General features: G+C 35.7%; 1 protein-coding gene across 4 annotated transcripts in view; it reads right to left on the reverse strand.

Annotated features, from left to right (window-relative positions):
• LOC145674687 (uncharacterized) overlaps positions 1-20,705 on the reverse strand; it is a 1,315,729-nt gene that overhangs the window by 885,555 nt on the left and 409,469 nt on the right. For all 4 annotated transcript variants that reach the window (XM_081744920.1, XM_081744917.1, XM_081744916.1 and 1 more), the window contains 4 exons: positions 19,760-19,942; positions 17,392-17,589; positions 8,455-8,591; positions 5,707-5,862 (listed from right to left, as the gene is read on the reverse strand). In XM_081744920.1, coding sequence (XP_081601046.1) covers positions 5,707-5,862; positions 8,455-8,591; positions 17,392-17,589; positions 19,760-19,942 — 674 coding nt within the window. The remainder of the gene's footprint in view (positions 1-5,706; positions 5,863-8,454; positions 8,592-17,391; positions 17,590-19,759; positions 19,943-20,705) is intronic.

Below are 20,705 nucleotides of genomic sequence, written 5' to 3' on the forward strand. Positions count from 1 at the left end.
TGCCCTGGTGGTGACGTATTGAGTACTCTCAGGGCTATATGAATGATTGTATACCAGCGATGGCACCTCGATTTCAAGTTAACCTACTTCCAGAAACATGAGCAATTTCTGAAGTATGATAGTAGTAATGTTAAGTTCCAATCTCTTTCCATTTCTGAGGTTCCGAGAGAATAATCGAGTTTAGAGGTAGTTACGTACTTGATTCGGGAAGTTCAAGTTCAATTCCTAATGAAAGCTCATTTGGTTTCAATAATATTCTAAATTGGATGACTTCCCTTTTCGAGGATTGAGGTTAAAGAGAGGACATTAAGTTAAAATTGATCAAACAAACATGATTACTTGAAGTAGTGCCAGAAACGTAAAGTTTATGTTAACACATCTTTTCAGTATTAGAGAAACGAATATCCGAATGTACAGTCATGCCCAAAATTATTGTCGCATAGCTATAAATATGTTGTTATAAGAATATAAATTAGTAACGATTTTGCTTTGTATTGCTTGTAATGTTAGTATGTGTAAGACATGTATGTGGTAAATTTTATGTCAAAAGAACAATGAATAAGAACAATACGACGACAAAACCTTTCTTGTCCATTTAGCAACATTTAGTTTTACTCATTCTAATTGACGAGTTTATAATTCTTTTCCCATGAAATTTACCACAAATATATATTTTCCGATTATACACCTAATAACAGTATTAAAAGTACCCTGGAAAATCATTATCAAATTATATTCCCACAATAAGACAGTTATAGATATGTGACAATCATTTTGGACATAATTGCACCTTCCATTCACTTTACTTCCTGTCATTGAACAATAACATATTATCGATATATTTTTTAAAAATATTTCCCTATTATTATTATTATTATTATTATTATTATTATTATTATTATTATTATTATTATTATTATTATTATTAGTATTATTATTATTATTATTATTATTCAATGATTTGATATGTTAGATAGTCCAAATTGTGTACATTCTTGTTCAAAATTTCTGATAAACCTTTCAAAATGCTCTGTATTCGTAACCGACAGCAGATATGTGCTCATATAAAAAAATATATGAATCTCCTCCAGCTGTTTAAGATTTTTGTTTCAAGCTAAACAAATAAAGTGGTAAAAGTTTCAACAAAAATGTGAAATGTTGCAGAGTTTTGGCAACTCTCATTTCTAATTTAAAACGATAAAAGTCAGATCATCACTGCCTTATACATTTGACAAGTTAGTTCTGAGAACAACAACGCTGGATTTTAAGTTAAATTGTGCAAAGTTAAAATTAATATGATGCTATAACAACATACGAGGGAACGATAAGTGCAGGTACTAACAGACAGTGGGAGCATTCTATTATTTGCATACAGCAGACTGCAGAAGAAGAAGAAGAAGAAGTAACACAAAACGGATAAGAAGCCATGGATTACAGAAAAGATGTTGCAGAAAATGAGGGAAAAGGAGATGTGGAAACAGGTTGATACAGAAGAGGGCAGAAAGATGTACAGGAAATTCAAGAATGAGTTAGGAAGGGGAACAAACAGATCAAGGGAAGAGTTTTAGAAAAGAAAATGTTAGGACACAGAAAAATTAGAAAAAGTTGGGAAATACGAGGAAATGTGCAAGGAAGTGAAACCTAGTAAATTTCGGAGGAAACGAGAAGGTATTACAATGGCAGTAGAAAATAAGAATGGAAAGATAGTCAGCTAGAGAAAGGAAGTCTTAGGAAGATGGAAAGATTATGTTGAGGACATATATGAGAGTAGAGATAGACCGTGTGGCTTAGATATTGAAGTATAAAATGAAGTACACGAGAATAATAGAGGGTTTAGTATTCTTCGGGATGAATTTGAAAAAAAGCTATATCCGAGATTAGGAATGGAAAGGCAATCGTGATAAATAATATACCAATCGAATTAATTAAGAATACGGGAGACAAGGGCAAGAAAGTATTGCTGCGATTCGAATGAAACAGGAGATTAGCCAAAAGACTTTGTGAAGACAATCATGATACCGATGGCTAAGAATATGAACCCATAGACATGTGAGGATTATAGAACTATAAGTCTCACATTGAATACAGCAAAACATTTCCTTCGAATTCTAAACAGAAAATTGTATGGAAGAACAAGTAAAAAGTTGAGGGGGAACAATTTGGGTTCACGGAGGTAAGGGCACAAAAGATACCATTGAATTATTAAAGAGAATCAGTGAAAGGTTTATGGGATAGAAGTGATAAATGTATGTTGTATTTATTGATCTAGGAAAAGCTTCTGACCGCATGAAATGAAAATTGTTGTTGGGAATTCTAAAGAAGGTTGGGTTGGGTTGGGTTGGGTTGGAATGGGAAGATCGAAGACTCATAAGAAACTTATATATGAACCAAAAAGTAAGTATTAGAATAGGGGAGAAAATTACAGAGAAAGTGCAATAGGCAGGAGAGTTCGACAGAATGTTGCCTCTCGCCAAAATTATTTAATATCTATCTATTAAGCGATAGTGAAAAGAGCCTACATAATGAAGACGGCATTTCAATAGGAGGTTGAATGATTAGGTGTATACGGTTTGCAGATGACATGACGCTTGGCGATTTGAACAAAACGGTTGGTGTGAAATAGGAGAGGGGGATAGAACGCGTGATTAGTTGGTACCATTAGTCACATGGTACCACTGACTTGCATAGTATTATCAATGATGATATTAAGTGCGAACGTGAAATAAAAGCAAAAATAAGAATGGCGAAAGAAGCCTTTAGGAGGAAGATATGTATATTTTTTGAAATGTTGAGTAAAGAGTTGAGAGAAAGGCTCATAAAATGCTTCGTGTAGATTGTTGTACTGTATGGAGTCAGAAACATGGACATCACGCCAAAATGATTAAAAATGACTGGAAACTTGGGAGGAGAAGAATGCAGAAAATTAGCTGTGTTGAGCGGAAAACGAATGAAATTGTGTTAGAAATGGTGGGGGGATAAAAGAACAATTTTAGATATTACTGAGAAGGGTAAGATAAACTGGTTGGGACATTGGCTAAGAAAAAAAACTGTATGACGAGGGATGTGCTAGACGTTATGGTGGCAGGAAAGAGAGGGAGGGGGAAAGAGATTACAATTGATGGACGTTATCAAAACAGATGTATCGTACGTGAAGACGAATATGTTAACTGAAAACTTTGGAGCGTGGGAGCTTCTTACTTGCGGCAAGTGACCTGCCAATAATTGCAGAATATCTATGATGATGATAATTTATAAATCCCGTAAGTTAAGTTTTGAACATCAGAAAGTCAACAGAAGTCATGGTTGCAATTTATAATTTTATTTTTACTGAAACAACAAATTTGATTAGCGTGTGATGCAAAAGTTTGCATATGTTAAAAAAAACTGTCAGTTTTCAATCAAGTAGTTCTCGATTCATAGGCTGGTAATTTTATTTCCTGTTATTACCTGTTGTCATACCTAGCAGTAAAACATAGACAGATGGGTATCAGAATAATTGAAACACCCGGAGTTGGAAACACGTCAGATATCTGGACTTGAGACGGTCAGGTGAAGGTGATGTATTAGGGCTAGCTCCGTACTACGAGAGGAGCAGCAGAATAGTAGTGTGCAGTACACTAAGTAGAGAATGATAGTATAAAATGAGAGACCTATCTGATTTCCAATGATTGCAAATTGTTGGGCACGTTGATGTGGTGCGAGCACGACGAAGGTAGCAAGTGTGTTGAGTGTGTCGCTAGAGACATTGTTGAAGATGATGACGTGCATCAAAACTCACAGCGAAATCATATCGGGAAAAATAGTAGGTAAAAAAAAATACTCAATGGAAGGTCTCACCAAGTATTAAAGCAGATAGCCACTGAGAACCTTCGTTCGACTATGGTGGAAATAACGGGGGAACTAAAGCAGTCTCTCGCACAGCTTTTGTTGACCATCACACACCATCCCGAGTTACATGACACTGATATACGAGGTCGGGTTGCACGGGCAAAACCACCGTTAAGGGACCAAAGTGCTGTAGCACGACGCACTTGGTACTGCGAACAATCAACATGGACCACTGATGACTGAAAATTCCTGATATTGTCGGATGAGTCATTGTTTGCTTTATTTCAAACCACTGATCGTGTTTATGTGTAGGGGTGCCCAAAGAAGCGTATGATTGGCAGTGCCTATTCTTCAGCGTCAAGCATGGCAGCGAATTTGTGACGATGTCGGCTCCAACATCTTGGTTTACAATAGGTTCTTCGCTTACGCTTACTGTTCTGTGACTCTTGTGATTCTATTGCCAGTTTAGAGAACCTTGTTCGACCTATGATCCAGATGTTCTTTCTGGGATGATAACGCTTCCATACAAAGCTGGAGCTCGAGGCTATGGCTTGAACAACATCGAAATGAATTTGAACACCTTTCCTTGTCCCCCAAATCATCGAAAATGAACATAATTGAATATTTGCGGTTTATCTCGCAGATATGAATCCGGGGCTATTGACGCCTGAACCCTACCTCCGGAACTGAGTGATGCACTGCAGGTGAAGTTGTGTAATATTCTACTTACTTCCTTCGCGACCTCTATTGCTCCATTGCACGTTGGGTCAGTGCTGTTATAAGGACGAAAGGCAGCTCAATGCCATAATTTTGCAAGTAGCAATTTGTAAAGATGTTTCTGTTTTCTGATAACTATCTCTGTGTATATACGAGGCCTGTCGAAAAAGTGTCCGACCTTCTTTGTTTTTGAGAAAACCGCATTGCTTACGTTGGCCAAATTTTGTGTCGTGGAAGACATGTCCATGATTTCTTTAGCCTGCAGATGGCGCTATTTGCATTTGCATCTGCTGTTGTGGAAGAGTGGTTATACTGATGCTCTTCTGTGGCCTTGGCTAAAATGGTAGACATGATTGTACAGAGAGAACGCGAGAACAACAGTCACAGCCGACTCCGTGGATACACCTGACTTCCCCAAAACCTGAAGAAGTTCGCAAAGATCCAGAAAATATCGCCAGGTGCGTAGCAAAATCAAAGAATGTTGATTGTATTCTTCGATTGCCGTTACAATGAGCGTCAAAAGGAATGTACGTAAAGGAATGTCGTACACGTAAAAGAACTTATCTTTAGACATTTTTTGTTAAGATGACGGTCTTTGTCCAAAATAACTAAATTTGTGGTCTTCAAACCACTAAGGTTGCACCAGGATAATTATTCCATTCATGCATCTTATGTGGTTGTCCTTTTCAGCACAGTTCAATATTTCAGTGTTCCGTCAAGCTTTCTATTCTCCGGGTATAGCCTCGTGAGACTTTGTTCGCGAAAAGAAAAGAAAAGTACCAAATAGAAACTTGTTTTCACAGCCGAGAGAAGATCTTATGCAACGTAACGGATGCTGTCGTAGCACTTCCAGATGACGGGCTCCATGCCTCTTTCGAACACTGGAAAGACCATCAAACTAGATTTGTGCAAGTAGGAGAGAACTAGTTTAAAGAGGAATAGGACGTTGAAAATTTCAGTTGAGTATATTGGTTTTCCGGGACCATGGTCGAATACTTTTCCGACAAGCCTCGTATATAAACAGAATCCACTAGTTGGCTTTTCAAAAAGTAATATTTCTTCAATATTGTGAGAGTTTTGCGGTTAAATAGTGTTATATAGGAAATTGAAAAGGAGGAGAATAATAATAAGCTGAAAGGAAAAGATTCAATATTAAATTACCTTGCACTCAAGATTCACAGCGCCTTCTTCTGACAATATAGCTCGCAAGCATTCCAGAAAGCGTGGCTTCTTGAAGTGGCGTGGAATTGAAAGTTTCAGAAAGCATGAAGTAACGCTATGGCCAAACTCGTTCGTTGCTATACATTTCCATTCGGCCTGCGGAAAGAAATAAAATGTAAAAACGTATTATTTAACCAGAGAAAGGACAATTGTAATTCTATAAGTTAATAAATATTGTAAATTTCGTTACGTGTTGCTGACTCTTGATGTACCGTGCCCTGCTTTGGAAGATTGAAGGAACTGCTTATTCATATATATATATATATATATATATATATATATATATATATATATATATATATATAGAGAGAGAGAGAGAGAGAGAGAGAGAGAGAGAGAGAGTCTAAATCAATGTATACATTGGTAACAGTATATAGAGGAAACCACGGACGGGGAAATATTATTCAGTGTGCTTTGTTAGTATATGTAAATAATCTCTCCTTTTCCTAGTTTCAATCTTCGAAGAAACTGTAAGCAACTTAAAAAATCTAAATGAAGAACCATTCCAACTTATTTTTTGTTTCTACTTTAGTTTTAAAATTTTTAACCATAAAGAGACAGTTGTGGCCGTAGGCAAGCGGTTTTATATAAAAGCGAGAGAGATCGCTGAGGGGTGAAATTTCTCACTTGCCATCTTAAGAGGCATATGGTATTGGTTCGGTCCAAGAGGAAGCTGAATCTTTTCTGCAATTCTTGTCTTCTCAGTCGAAACGGTGATTGAGAATTAAACGGTTCAACAAGTGAGTTGTGCCCGGAGAAATGCAAATACCATGTGTCCGGAGAAATGCAATGTTTTTCATAAAAAGTTATGAGCATATTGCAATGATAAAAGTTAATTAATCGCTATCACTATCAAAACTGTAAGATTCATAGCGAGAGCAGCAAGGATTAATTACTTCATGAATTTTAAATGATATGTTTTCATTTCTGCAAGTTTTACAAACAATGCTTTAAACTACTGAAATGCTAAAAAATATACTTTCTAAAACAAATTGTAAAGTGATTGAAGCAATTTTGACATTGAGTGATTTGATTGAGTCTACTACTTCCCCAATATGTATCACAAATTAAATAAATTGAAAATGTACGTGAGCATTTCTCATGATCTTTACATACAATACAAGTATGATATGTACTAACTTTCTTAATCAAGATAATAATTTATTGAGCTGAGCGAAGCGAAGCTCTTATACACGGGTTAGCCGTTTGGTTGTCCGCGAACTCCTCCTAGACCGTTTGGCCGATCTCAACCAAACTTAGCACGCTGATAGAGTATGTCGTGCTGAGTGACAACATAGGTCGAAATCAAAAATCGGATGTACCATCGAGGAATAATCACCGAAAAACGCTTCCTCCTAGACCGTTTGGCCGATCTCAACCAAAGTTAGCACGCTGATAGAGTATGTCGTGCTGAGTGACAACATAGGTCGAAATCAAAAATCCGATGTATCATCGAGGAATAATAACCGAAAAACGCTTCCTAATTACGTAGTTTAAGCTCGCTCAGCTCATTTCATTGCAATCGGGTATATCCATTGCATTACTAGTTGAGCTGAGCGAAGCGAAGCTCTTATACTCGTGTTAGCCGTTTGGTTGTCCGCGAACCCCTCCTAGACCGTTTGGCCGATCTCAACCAAACTTAGCACGCTGATAGAGTGTGTCGTGCTGAGTGACAACATAGGTCGAAATCAAAAATCCGATGTACCATCGAGGAATAATCACCGAAAAACGCTTCCTCCTAGACCGTTTGGCCGATCTCAACCAAACTTAGCACGCTGATGGAGTATGTCGTGCTGAGTGACAACATAGGTCGAAATCAAAAATCCGATGTACCATCGAGGAATAATCACCGAAAAACGCTTCCTCCTAGACCGTTTGGCCGATCTCAACCAAACTTAGCACGCTGATAGAGTATGTCGTGCTGAGTGACAACATAGGTTGAAATCAAAAATCCGATGTACCATCGAGGAATAATCACCAAAAAACGCTTCCTCCTAGACCGTTGGACCGATCTCAACCAAACTTAGCACGCTGATAGAGTATGTCGTGCTGAGTGAAAACGTAGGTCGAAATCAAAAATCCGATGTACCATCGAGGAATAATCACCGAAAAACGCTTCCTCCTAGACCGTTTGGCCGATCTCAACCAAAGTTAGCACGCTGATAGAGTATGTCGTGCTGAGTGACAACATAGGTCGAAATAAAAAATCCGATGTATCATCGAGGAATAATCACCGAAAAACGCTTCCTGATTACGTAGTTTAAGCTCGCTCAGCTCATTTCATTGAATCGGGTATATCCATTGCGTTCCTAGTTTAACTCAGTTATAATTGCTTTAGTGTTGAGTGTATAAATTATTTGTTAAGCAATTAAGCTTACATACTCTGTTGAGTGTCGAGCTCAACATTATTAAATATTCACAGTTGAATGTATACATTTTACTCAATGTTTACAGTATACTACCTTTCTAAATGTGCCCTTGTAAATCACTTGTTTCATTTATAAAATGCAGTCATTCGTATCAAAAAGAGATTATTACTATCGCTCCTTAACTCCATTCACTAATTCACTGTTCTTTTTCAGTTTTTGTTTTGATTTAAATATATCTTTATTTTTTATTTCTTTAATTCATTCGCTGTATGCAACAATATTAATACGAAAATATTCCAGTTTTACTTAAATTTCCTACCTGGTCCACTATTTCGACAGGAACAATATCCATGTGATAGCTCCCCAAACTTTCCTTCGATAACCTATATCTATCAGAATCTTCGATTTGTTCGTCATCTCTGTACCAGGAGATGCTAGGCTCGGGAGAAATGCTCACTGAAATATGAGATATTTTTTTATGATTACCATTTTATATACAAAATACACTCTAAGTTGTAATGGATATATCAAAGTAAAATATTTGTCATAGTTATATCAAGTGTTACAGAATACGAAATTTAAATTGTATGGATACTTCTAGAAACAAATAAGAAATACGCTACTTTTAAAAACTATGTGTTAAGAACATACTGAATAGTGACATACACACACATTATGTATATTATATATATATATATATATATATATATATATATATATATATGTGTGTGTGTGTGTGTGTGAGTGTGTGTGTGTGGGGGTGGGTGTAGCCAGTTTTTCTTTCAGATTAAACTCCGAGCGAGCAGGTGTCAGAAATATTTAGCATTGCGAGGTGAAGTAGTTAGCTTTACTTATTGATACGAATGTACTGTCATCCGCAAAAAGAAAATGACATATATATATCATAGTGTAACTTCCACATTTTCATTAATAACTCAGTTTTTTCATATATTATTGATTCTTTGTGCTTTCCTTAACAAAGCAATGTAGTAATGAACAATTAATATTGACATTTGAGAAAAAATAAAGCGAGGTAAGAAAATTAGAAGGAGAAACCTTTATTGCTACGAAACCTTAGTAGGGCAAATCATTACGGGAAGGATATTCCGGTGGAAACTAGAGCGAAAATGACTTGACAGAGTACACACGTATTAGAAACGTTCACAGCCATGTGAAGTATAAAGATTAGAAAACTATGTATTTCTGCGATACGTATTCAATTCACACTTCATGCATAGTTCCAATTGCAAAATCAATCAATTTTTTTTAAAGTTGAAATGAATGAAAAACACAGAAAAAGGCTATTTAAAACTCCAAGTGTGAACCTGAACTTGGAGCGATTTTATTAGGAACGTTACAACGTATTTTCTAATACGTTTTCTCAGTAGTCAAGCGGGTTTAGTAATGCTGTTGAAATTCTAGAATCCAAGAGCGGTAGTTCGACCCTGATTGCAGAAGATTCTATCTTTCAATAAAGGAAGCTTTTGTCAATATAAAATTCTGTTTTGAAGTGTTTGAAAAAATCAGATGAACTATCACGTTTCTAAGCTCAGTCACATTTATTTGCCATGTCCATCATGTATAAAGGAACATGTTAAAATGAGGAACGCTAACACTGTTATATGTGAACAGATTTGTGAATTTTATACCAACCTGAGAACACGAGTCCAAAATGAAAATTATTCATGTTCCTGATAACTCTGTTCCTATATATATATATATATATATATATATATATATATATATATATAGAGAGAGAGAGAGAGAGAGATGCTTGTATTTTTATTAGAAAAAGTATAATTCATAATCTGTATATTATAAACCGATTTGAATAATCGTATAGAAAATACATACTGCTTAATACTGAATTAAATAGCAATCCCAGTAATCTGTAATATCTTCCGTTTCTTATTTATTTATTTACATCTAATGTTTACTTCTTTTATATTTTATAGTATGAGTATCAGCTGCTATGTAAGACAAATTATCTACAAATTAAATTTACCTAGGTAATTAGGAAACCGATGTTTTTAGAAATTTATTTACTTTCTATAAGAATAAGTTCATTAAAATTAATTTTATACAATATTGGTTCTATATGAAATAGAGTTTGTGTAATGGTGTAAGTATTTGCCCCACTAGCCTTGCAATAGTGAGGAGTTTAAACTGTCAATTTCCATCATTTTACTTACTTCGCTTCAATGTTCATGGAATTCAGTATAAAAGTATGAAACCTTCAACAACTCATCTAGCAGTGATGAGAAGTCACATTTAACATATTTAGTAAAACTATCTTGAAACTCATCTCTCTGACACACTAGATTCAGAACTCGCTTGCCGCTGGAACCAGAACACTTGAATCTTTGATTTTTACGTCCCACGATTATGCCGGGTAGGCAAATGAGACGGTGATGATGAGAAATGAAATGATGGAATGAACAAAGTGGGAGGAAACGAGAGAACCCCAAGGAAACCACGCACACGGTGTTTGTCCACCACAAAGTTCACTTGGCGCCAGATTGGATCGAACCAGGGACCCAATGCACGAGAGATGAACGCTCTACCACTGGGCCACTTCGTCCCTCCCCTCACTGGAACAGTTTTAAACGCATTACTAATGGTAAGAAGCCTCTTTAAAATGTAATTCCAACTCTCATATACCCTTAACGCTCAGGGACGTTAACTTCTAAAGCAACTATTAGTTCAACTAAGTAAATACCACGTTGACTTTAAAATTGAACGTCCCAATTTCGATTCTCGACTTCCTCCTTGAAAGTGTTAATTTCTGTGAAATTTAATACTTTAATAAACATATGTAATAAAGCTCAACGGATAAATATATTTTATTGTTTAATTTAATTTAATTTTCTCTTCATGTCAAATCATGCTAGATAAAATCAGTTTTGATATGAATATTTCTTTTTTTCATGTTAATTGTAATCTACGATACAGTTGAACTAATTATATTGACTGAATTGCTTTATTACCCACTTAACGTTTCTATGTTGCAATTATATCGAATTTGAACTTAAATATTGATTATGATTGGAATGCAGAAGCTCACTGTTTTCAACTGTAATACTGCATCCTCTTCGGAAAGCACATATATATATATATATATATATATATATATATATATATATATATATATATATATATAATGAGGAAAATCTCATTACCCCTAGTAATTAACAAACTGGTTGGAGGCTTATTTAAAATGAACTATCCTGAAATCTTACTCACCCATATTAGAATGGTAGCAAGAGAGCTGAGTATTGGACATATTATGAGAAACTGAGAAACTTGTATCTTATCGGGCAGAATATATCAAAGTAAATTGAGTTGTATACGGTACGACCTTGAAAGAGGATAAGATGTATGATACAGTGGTATACCGAGAGATGGAAAATAAATATAGTGAACAAGAAACAGAATACAGTTGACTGCGTCAAATGGTTTAAAATTATATGGTAACTGCGTTCATCTAATTCATGAGGACATGAGTTCTGGAGCCGTTAGTAAGCCCGATTTCCTAATGGATTTTGGTCAGGAAGATTAGTATACACATATCAAAGAACCACAGATAGATAAAATGGGGATGAAAACAATATTGTGCTAAGCTTCACTCAGCACATTGATTCAATAACAACTATAGTACTCGCGCCCAGTCGTGAAGCTTGGGCTCTAAACCAATCATAGAAATATTTTGCTTAAGCTCTGACTCATCGGAAAACTTCGGTACAATTCGTGGAGCCGCTTCCCGAGCGCACACTTGGGGAAACGTCAAACAGCTGAAATACACCAACAATGTTGCTAAACTTTGAAGACATAGTAAATTATTTAAAAAAAAAAAAAAAAAAAAAAGCATTTAAAAATTACCAATAATAACACCCCCACAACACTAACCAGTGTAACAATTATTCCAAAATGGTAACAATAACACGAATAGTAACAACGAAAATATAGCGCAATAAAAAAAAAGCAATTAACAAAACGGAACTTAGCGCCAATCCGACAACACTGTACTCTCGGGAGATGTTTCCCGTGTAGCGCGAGAGAAGACACTGACAAAATCTGATGGGTGGGGATTGACGACTGGAACACACCCTCGCGTTCTATTGGGCGATGAAATCGATAGATCTAGGTCAAGCTTCACGAGTCGGCGCGAATACTATAGTGTATACAGAATCCTAGGATTTTTTCTATAGAATAGGCCAAGATGTCTACAAAGAGTCAACATTAACAAAGTTATATTTCTCATATATTAGGTCTCAGATATTGTTGTACTATTTGGACACAAAGTATCGCTAAATATTCTGAAGCAATAGAAAACATACAGTTTACATACCCAAGAGTAATATGGGGCTGCAAAAGGAATTTTCTTAATTTAGTCGACATAATCTTCTGAAAAGTTAAATTCAAGAATGAATTCATTGTTAGGTTGAGCGTGATGTTGGACTAGTAATGTGAGCGTGAAGTTGAGTGAGTTAATATCAGACTAGTGATGACAACGTGAGGTTGAGTGAGCATAATGTTGAAAAGATCTTGTGAGCGTGAGATTGAGTGTTGACGATATGAGCGTCATATCGAAATGATGTTGTAAGTGAAAAAGTCGGGTAAGCGTAATGAGTTGACGATGTGAGCGTGAGGATGATAAGATATTGTCAGCATAAGGACGAAATATTGTGAGTGTAAGGTTGAGTGAGGTTAATCCAAAGTTGACACTTTTGCTCTCCAGGAAGTATTTAGAAGTTCAGGTTTCTAAATTCCCATTCCTTCTCTCATCTATTAGGTAAGACAACTTTGATTTTTTTTACTGTCATTACAATAGTTTTTCTTCCTTTTTATCGAATCAAATATATCTTCAATGTTCTCTTCTTCTTTACAACATCCCTGGATATGAATATTATGACAAATAGAATGCAGAAGTGATTTCTAAGACTGTTAAGACTTATTGATACATATTACGGTAGTAAGCTTAATGCGTTAGGCAGCAAATCAAGAAGTAGGAACCCGAATCTTTTTAGAGACAATATTGCACTGATCCTGCAAATTTGATCCTGAATATCATAAATCTACTGGCTAGTCCTTCGGTCAAATTAAATACTATGTAATATATATTTTTTATGTCTGTTTCTGTCTTTTATCTTTGCGTGGTCGTATACTCTGCAGGCGAGATGGGAACACACTTTTATTCACGATGGTACATGAGTGATTTGAAGGCGGAAATCAGTAATGCAATTCGGCAGAACATAGCACTATGCGACTTGGAGGCCTTCCCTCGCCTACTTCAATAGAATTCATACAAGAAGAAAGCATTTTGAGGATTTGTCTAATAAAATACAAATTTTCGCTCTTCTATGACAGTTTCTTCAAATCCTGAAATCAAAGGCAGTATTCTGTATTTGCAACGGTAATAGTTTCATTGAGCTCATCTTCCAGTTACTTTCTGTTCTAATCTAACTCTTACATGTATGTCCATACTCATTATTTTTCCATTCTTTAAATTCATCCCTTCTTCTCTAATGTTCCCATTTGTAATCCATACATAGATCTTTCCCTTTGCTATAAACCAATCATATGTTAGTTTCGGTTACCAATATCAAACAAATTTACGCCTATTAATGCTATTCAAAAGCTAATTCACAGGAATATTAATGGAGACAGAAAAAAATTGTCCATTGAGAGTAACTTCTTCAATATTACAGGAAGCGATAATTATTTCTACTTATGTATATTGTCAACGAGTAAATAAACAGATCGACGGCATTCAATTCTTCATTTATATAGTATATTGAAATACACTGATACTCCAATTCAGACGGATTTATTGAGCTATGGATACCCCTTTCTTCCTCACATTTTAAAGATTATCGTTCTATAGACCACCTGTAGTGAATTTATTAGAAATGACGACCGGATTCACGTCGCAAAGTGTAAAAGAGAAACAATAGGTACCAACACCTCTTTCCTACTACTTGTTGTTCAACCTATTAGTAGGGTGAATGTAACTGTATGCGAATTCAGGACTAAAGGTCGGTTTTGGAGTTTCATTACTTGGAATGATGAGAGAGCATAGAGGTTTCGATTATATTTTGTAAGTTAACAACATTTCCTACAGCTATTAGCCACTCCAAGTATTTTGAGAGCTAATTGTATGGATCTAGAAAATGTACTTTAACAAAAACCGACACCCGAGTTCACACGTGCAGCGCAAAAGAATGCTAATTTCTGACTTCCAAAATACACATTCTTATGCATACTGGAACTCTTATCAGTAAATTACATTGTTAATGAAGAGGATCATGATAAAGAACGCTCAGTGTTAATACTTTGCAACTATTTTTCGTCAATAAAGTACATATAAACACGAGTAAATACATTAATATCACAGTTCTGCGATCAAAATGATGCCCGGGACATTTACGTTGTTTCCTAAAGACTTTGGGGCATTGATTTTGAAAATAAAGTCAGAATTCGCCCATCACGTCACGTTTTCCTAAAAAGTTATCATTATTATTATTCTAGAGATGCCGGATAGGTATTTCAAAAGACTTACACGTTGGCAGCCCTGGCGAATTCCTTAATTGTCACAGTGGCATGTATTATACCTCGTTGGAAAGCTTATGGAACACAAATTCCAACGAGGTATAATATATGTCCCATTAGGGATATCGCCAGGGCTGCCAATGTTGAAACCTACTAATCACAGATTCAAATATGGAACACAGTATGACTCATGTCCCTCCATTCCATGTCCTTAGACGAAGAAGAAGAAGACAATTGTATTCCTTCTTTTTTGACTTTTCGGGCTCTGTCAATCCTGGTCGTTGGTGCACGCAAGCAAAAATAATTATCACATGTAGACCAGACATTGGGTACATGCACATAAAAAATGAGGGCCGTAGATCCAATCAACAAAAAGAACAAGAAGTCTATTGTCTACTCGAACCTTCTCTCTGCAATACATTCACTTGCCCACAGTGCTGACATACCTGTGCCAAGTTCACCCACCACATTGGAGGATATAATGTTGGATTCAGACAAGGAAAATACTGAGGGAACGATTCCGATGGTACTGACTATAACATGGATGCACAGCCTGAACTTTCTCGCAAGAGGATTTGAATAATATAGTTAGGGACCTTGCAGTGCCTAAGAACTCTGCTGACTTATTAGGATCTCGATTGAAATCAGAAAACTTACTTGCAAAATTTACATTTTCTTGCTACTGGTCTCGCGGAAAAGTGTTTGCTCCATATTTTACTGAACAGCAAACTCTTGTATATTGTAATGATATTTGTGGTTTGATGGGACTGTGTCAAATACAATGCAATATATATGATTGGAGATTGTTAATCGATTCACCTAAAAACAGTCTAAAAGCCGTCCTCCTGCATATATGCATCTCTTTCAATTGGCCACTCCACTCACCTGAAAGACACATTTGAGAGTCCGAAATTAGTGCTGGAGAAAATAAAGTATGAAGAATATGGGTGGTTGGTATGTGGTGACTTCAAAGTGCTCCCAATTTTATTGGAACAACAAGCGTATTATAGTAAATATCCATGTTTCCTTTGCTTATGGGACAGTCGTGGCAAAGAAAGTCATTGAACCGGCAAACAGGGGTCACAAAGAGATACTCTTCAAGCTGGAGAGGCAAATATTCTGAGAGAGAGCCTAATTCCTGCTAATAAAAATCTGCTACTTCCGCTTCACATCAAGTTAGATCTTGTAAAGCAATTCATCAAAGCTCTCCCTAAAGATAGTGAATGTTTCAAGTGTCTGTGCTCCAAGTTTCCAGGTTTTTCATATGGAAAACCGAAGGAGGGCAGTTTGGTTCTACCTGATATAAGGAAACTCGTCGCCTATCCTCGTTTCTTTGAAAGTATTAATAACACTGAAAAACAAGCTTGTACTACTTTTGTAGAAGTTGTGGAAAGTTCTTCGGCATTCGGAAAGTGCTAAATTATAGGGAAATTGTGCAAAATACGTTGGCAGTGTTCAAATCTTTTGGTTGTTCATCCATTTCTTGGATTCTCATGTTGACTACTTCCCCGGAAACTTGGGAGTTTACAGTAAAGAACGAGGGGAGCGGTTCCATCAGAACTTGAGGGTAATGGAAAGAAAATATGAAGGCAAATGGAGCGTTAACATGATGGCGGACTATTGTTGTATGATTTCAGGGACATTCCAGTAACATTCCCAGAACGGAAATGTACCAGGAGAAGTCTACAAGGCAAAAAGAAGCGCTCTCATACACATCAATGTCAGGTAAGCTTTATTCCAATTTCATAAATGTCTTGTAGTTATTAATATCATCTTTTCGCTGGATCTATAATGGATATTGGAATGATTTTGGGTATAATATTTCATGATGCTTAGAATGATTTGAGTGACACTTTGTTCACATGCAAGTATGATGCAAGGTTGCCAACCAAAGAATAAACATGTTTTTTTTTTTTTTTTTTTAAGAAAGATTTTTCCGTGTAATCTCGGTAACTAATTTCCCTGCTGGTACTGAGTACCGGAATGATTGCAATATTTTCTGGAATCATGGTATTAGAGGAATAATTTGATATAGAATTCATTTCTCTGCTGCAATTACGGAGGGCATACGAAATTTCTAAATAATTTAGGATGGACTGGGGAAAGTTTTTAGGAGGATATAGGTACAAAATACAGTAACTTTTTCTCCACTTTAGTTTTGTCCGACCCTGACCAAATTAGCAGATTATACTACCAGTGTTTAAAAGTTATTTTTCGAGTTTAAATTATATTATTACTACGCATGGTTGCTAGCCCACATTTTTTTTTAAGGAAGGGGCATTTTCCCCCAATTTTCCGTCCATAATTTCTCGCGAGTACATCTGACCAAAAATATGTGCATACTTTCGAAAGGTGTTTTCTCGGACGATTAAAAAAAAAAGATATGACTCATTCCTGTACGATAATTAGGGGCGGGTCAATACGTCTCTAAATAAAAAGTTACACACAACACAAAAAAGTTTACGGAATTTTAAGGAAATTATTCATTTGCCTGAAAACCTAACGTGATGCAGGGCAATGGAGGTCATTTAGGGTTTCAGTACGTTGAAATTAATAAGCATCAGGAAACGTAAGGAGTGCATCACAAAAACACATTTCGTTTTGCAGACCTGTGAATATTGTTCGAGTTATTAGCAGAGTTTATGAATCGATATAATGAAAGAAACATGAATTGTAACTATGAAAGAAAAAGAATTTACTGTTTTACCTTGTACTGTAAACCGGAATGGTTCATTAATCTTGACTTCTCCACTCTTAAGCCCATGGATGAATTTCGGAGGTTTGTTGCTTGTAAAAAGCTGTAGCTTCTCGTCTTCGTTCAGCTGGTTCTGGATGTCTTCTACTGTCAATTCTGCTGTACTCGTGGCTTCTCCCATACAGTTATGTGCAATGCAAGAATAAGAGCCTGAAAATACAAATGAGGATCATTTACATAGTGCCAAGTATTCAACAATTCATGTCAGGCCTACTTGAAACAAAAATTTAACAAAATCATAAATAAAACAATGACATTGACTATTCTCTCCTACCAAATTTTGTTTCTTGGTTAAAATTATAATCAGTACTTGGTACGGCAAGACAGTCGAATCATTTTTGGACGGTAGGTACTGACTTTCTGAGATTTTTACTTTTATCTTTCATTTTTAATTGTTCTATCATCATTCAGTCGTAATTCATTACAATAAAAAAAAAGTCAAACTTAGACCTTTGTAATTACAAGCTAAAGCTTTGAGGACTAATTCTCCGTGTGGTGTCATTCTAAACAATAAGAAAATACCAACCATAAACAAAGGTCAGCCTTGTTGAAATATTGTGGAATTTAATGATATAGCCCATAAAAGATAAACCAGAAATGCATCAATCCAATCTAGAGGTGGTGGGAAACGTATATTTGCCCTATAAAATGTCATTACTAGAGTTTGGAATAGCAATTTCAGGTGCAGAATTCGAATTAGGATATTAGAAATTAGATTTCTGGGCTTTTGGCGTCCGTAGCCATGTTAACCCGTCACATATAAGGGATGGCGTCCCTCGGTGGTCACACAACTATTGAGTTACTGAAAGGTGGCTTCTGACAGATAGCTGCACATGTTGTAAACAAAACGAGAGGGAGGATTGTTAGCCAATCACTGCAGTATTCTTTCACGCTGTTTCTAGGCAACGAATGTCACTGACCGCGCTGTTGTAGGTAGTTGAGACGACTTGTTAAACGTCTTAAGTTTGTCGCCAGATCTGCTGTCTCTGTTGCGGAGCCTCTGGCAACAGCGCCTCCAATACTCCACGTGCTCTACCCAACTGTCAGAAGCCACCTTTCCTTGCGCACACAGTACTCTGGGAATTGGGAAGAAAGAAACGAATGTAGAAGCAAGGAAGCAGCCAGGGAGCATTATGTAAGGCACCATCCCGCCATTGGCTTTGTGCGAATGAGGAAAACCTGACTCAGGATAGCTGGCTTGAAAATGTTTTTGACTGAGTGGTTAAAAATTCGGAATGTATGGCTGTTCCCAAGCAACCATATCGTCCCTTTGTTTGCAAAGTGTCGTATCTCAGTTTTCTCTCATTTTTCAAGAGAGCGTTTTAAAACATTGCACCTATTTTACTTTCCTGTTACGCTCGTGTTTACGAACAAATATTTACCAATTTTTGACACAACGTAGCCAAAAGTATATTCTTTAATACACATGTTCAAATTATATAAATATTGTAATATTAAGTCGTAAAAAATATGTTATTTGAGATACGTCACTTTGCAAAAAAAAAAAATAATGTTTGTTTTAAGAATGAGTTACGTCATTGTGCATAGTTCTTGGGATATAAGAATAATGCCAAATTGAAGTTGGACAGCAGTAAACATGTCCATTTGTGTATATCTAAGTTGTTGTATTCATCTTTGATAGAGTAAGTTATAAAAAGTAGTAAACAAACGATAGAACCAAAAGTCTTATTTCTTTCATTAATTAATTAAACATGTTTATGAAATCAATAGTAAAAGAACAAACTAATAAGGCTGATGACCTATCGCCAAAAAAGGAAAGAATGTGGTATGAAATGAATACTACAAATTAACAGTATTGAGTGAATATGAAGCTGTATGAAAGGAAAATAAAATTGAAGAGAGCGTCTAAATAATGAATAATATATATATATATATATATATATATATATATATATATATATATATATATATATATATATATATATATATATATATATATATATATATATACGTGTGTGTGTGTGTGTGTGTGTTATATGTAACGCTAAAAGTAAGATGCTAATCACAAGTACAATCAGAAGCATATTTAATCTTGGATAAATCAGGCACTAAATCTCATTTCTAAGGATACTAACTAGCAATCGTATTTAATGAACACATACAGCTTGTTTGTCCTACAAATCTGTGTATAAGACACTGAAGACGACAAACAATACAAATTAATATTGACTAGAAATAAAGATTAAGGGAGAAAATGGAACAAAAGAAAACAAATTTAGTGGTGCTGCAAGTTTATGATCGGCGACACACTATTGACCTCTCGCCTGTACGTAATTCACCTGCTGTGTTTACTCCTTACCAAGTGAGTTAGTTCCTGTTAGCTGGTAGACGTCCCCTGGTTTTAGCTCCTGTCCATCTTTAAACCATCTTAAGACTGGTGTTGGGAAGCCAACTACTTTGCATTCGAAGGAAACTAAGCCTTCTTCAGTAAGGATAGCTTTCAGACTTTCAAGGAATCTGGGTTTCCTGTAGTTCTTTGGAACTGTAACACAATAAAATAATTAATCTGAGATCGTTCATCATTGCTCGTTAAACAAAAATCAAGAACAAAATTATATGCTTCTAAGTACTATTTCATAATTATTAATAATGGCGTATATTTTTAACGGATGTTAGTGAAAATAGTCAAAAATGTTTAATTAGAAACTACTTATCTCATAGGGGCTGTCAATTGGACCTTTGCTATAATTTAATTATTACAAGTACAAATTGGAATCTGAATATAAAATCCGTGCTGTGGCAAAAATGGAAAAGTTCGATTTAATGTAAAAATGTGGCCTAAGTGCCTAACACTACTCACTGTCAGTGAAAAACAGGCTATCTATTATTCACTGTGGAAGTAGTCCAAATAATCTCCAAAACAATGCGCACTCCTATATGTTCCATCAGTTCTGAAGTAACATCTGGGCTATTTACTCAATATTTTCGTTTTCGCACTTAGCACGGATTTTATACGAGTATTGTCTACAATTGTTCTGCATCTAGTAAACGAAACTTGTTTTCCTATTAGCTCAAGTAGATATTAAGTAATAAACTAATGTGATGTTAGTATCGTATCAACCAATGAATGAACTCCATTCACCAGTAAAGCATTGCAACAATGCATATACAAGGTGTCTCAAAAGTCCTCTGACATAAGATAACTCTGTTATTATCAGAGTTACAACAAAATGTAAGAGGGAAAACCGTCCCCAAATGTAATGTTTTCAATCTAAAGTGTAGGAGATTTTTAAATCGGACGAGCC

The sequence above is a fragment of the Thermobia domestica genome, chromosome 17, assembly GCF_964235325.1.
Source record: "Thermobia domestica chromosome 17, izTheDome1.hap1.1, whole genome shotgun sequence".
Classification (NCBI taxonomy): domain Eukaryota; kingdom Metazoa; phylum Arthropoda; class Insecta; order Zygentoma; family Lepismatidae; genus Thermobia; species Thermobia domestica.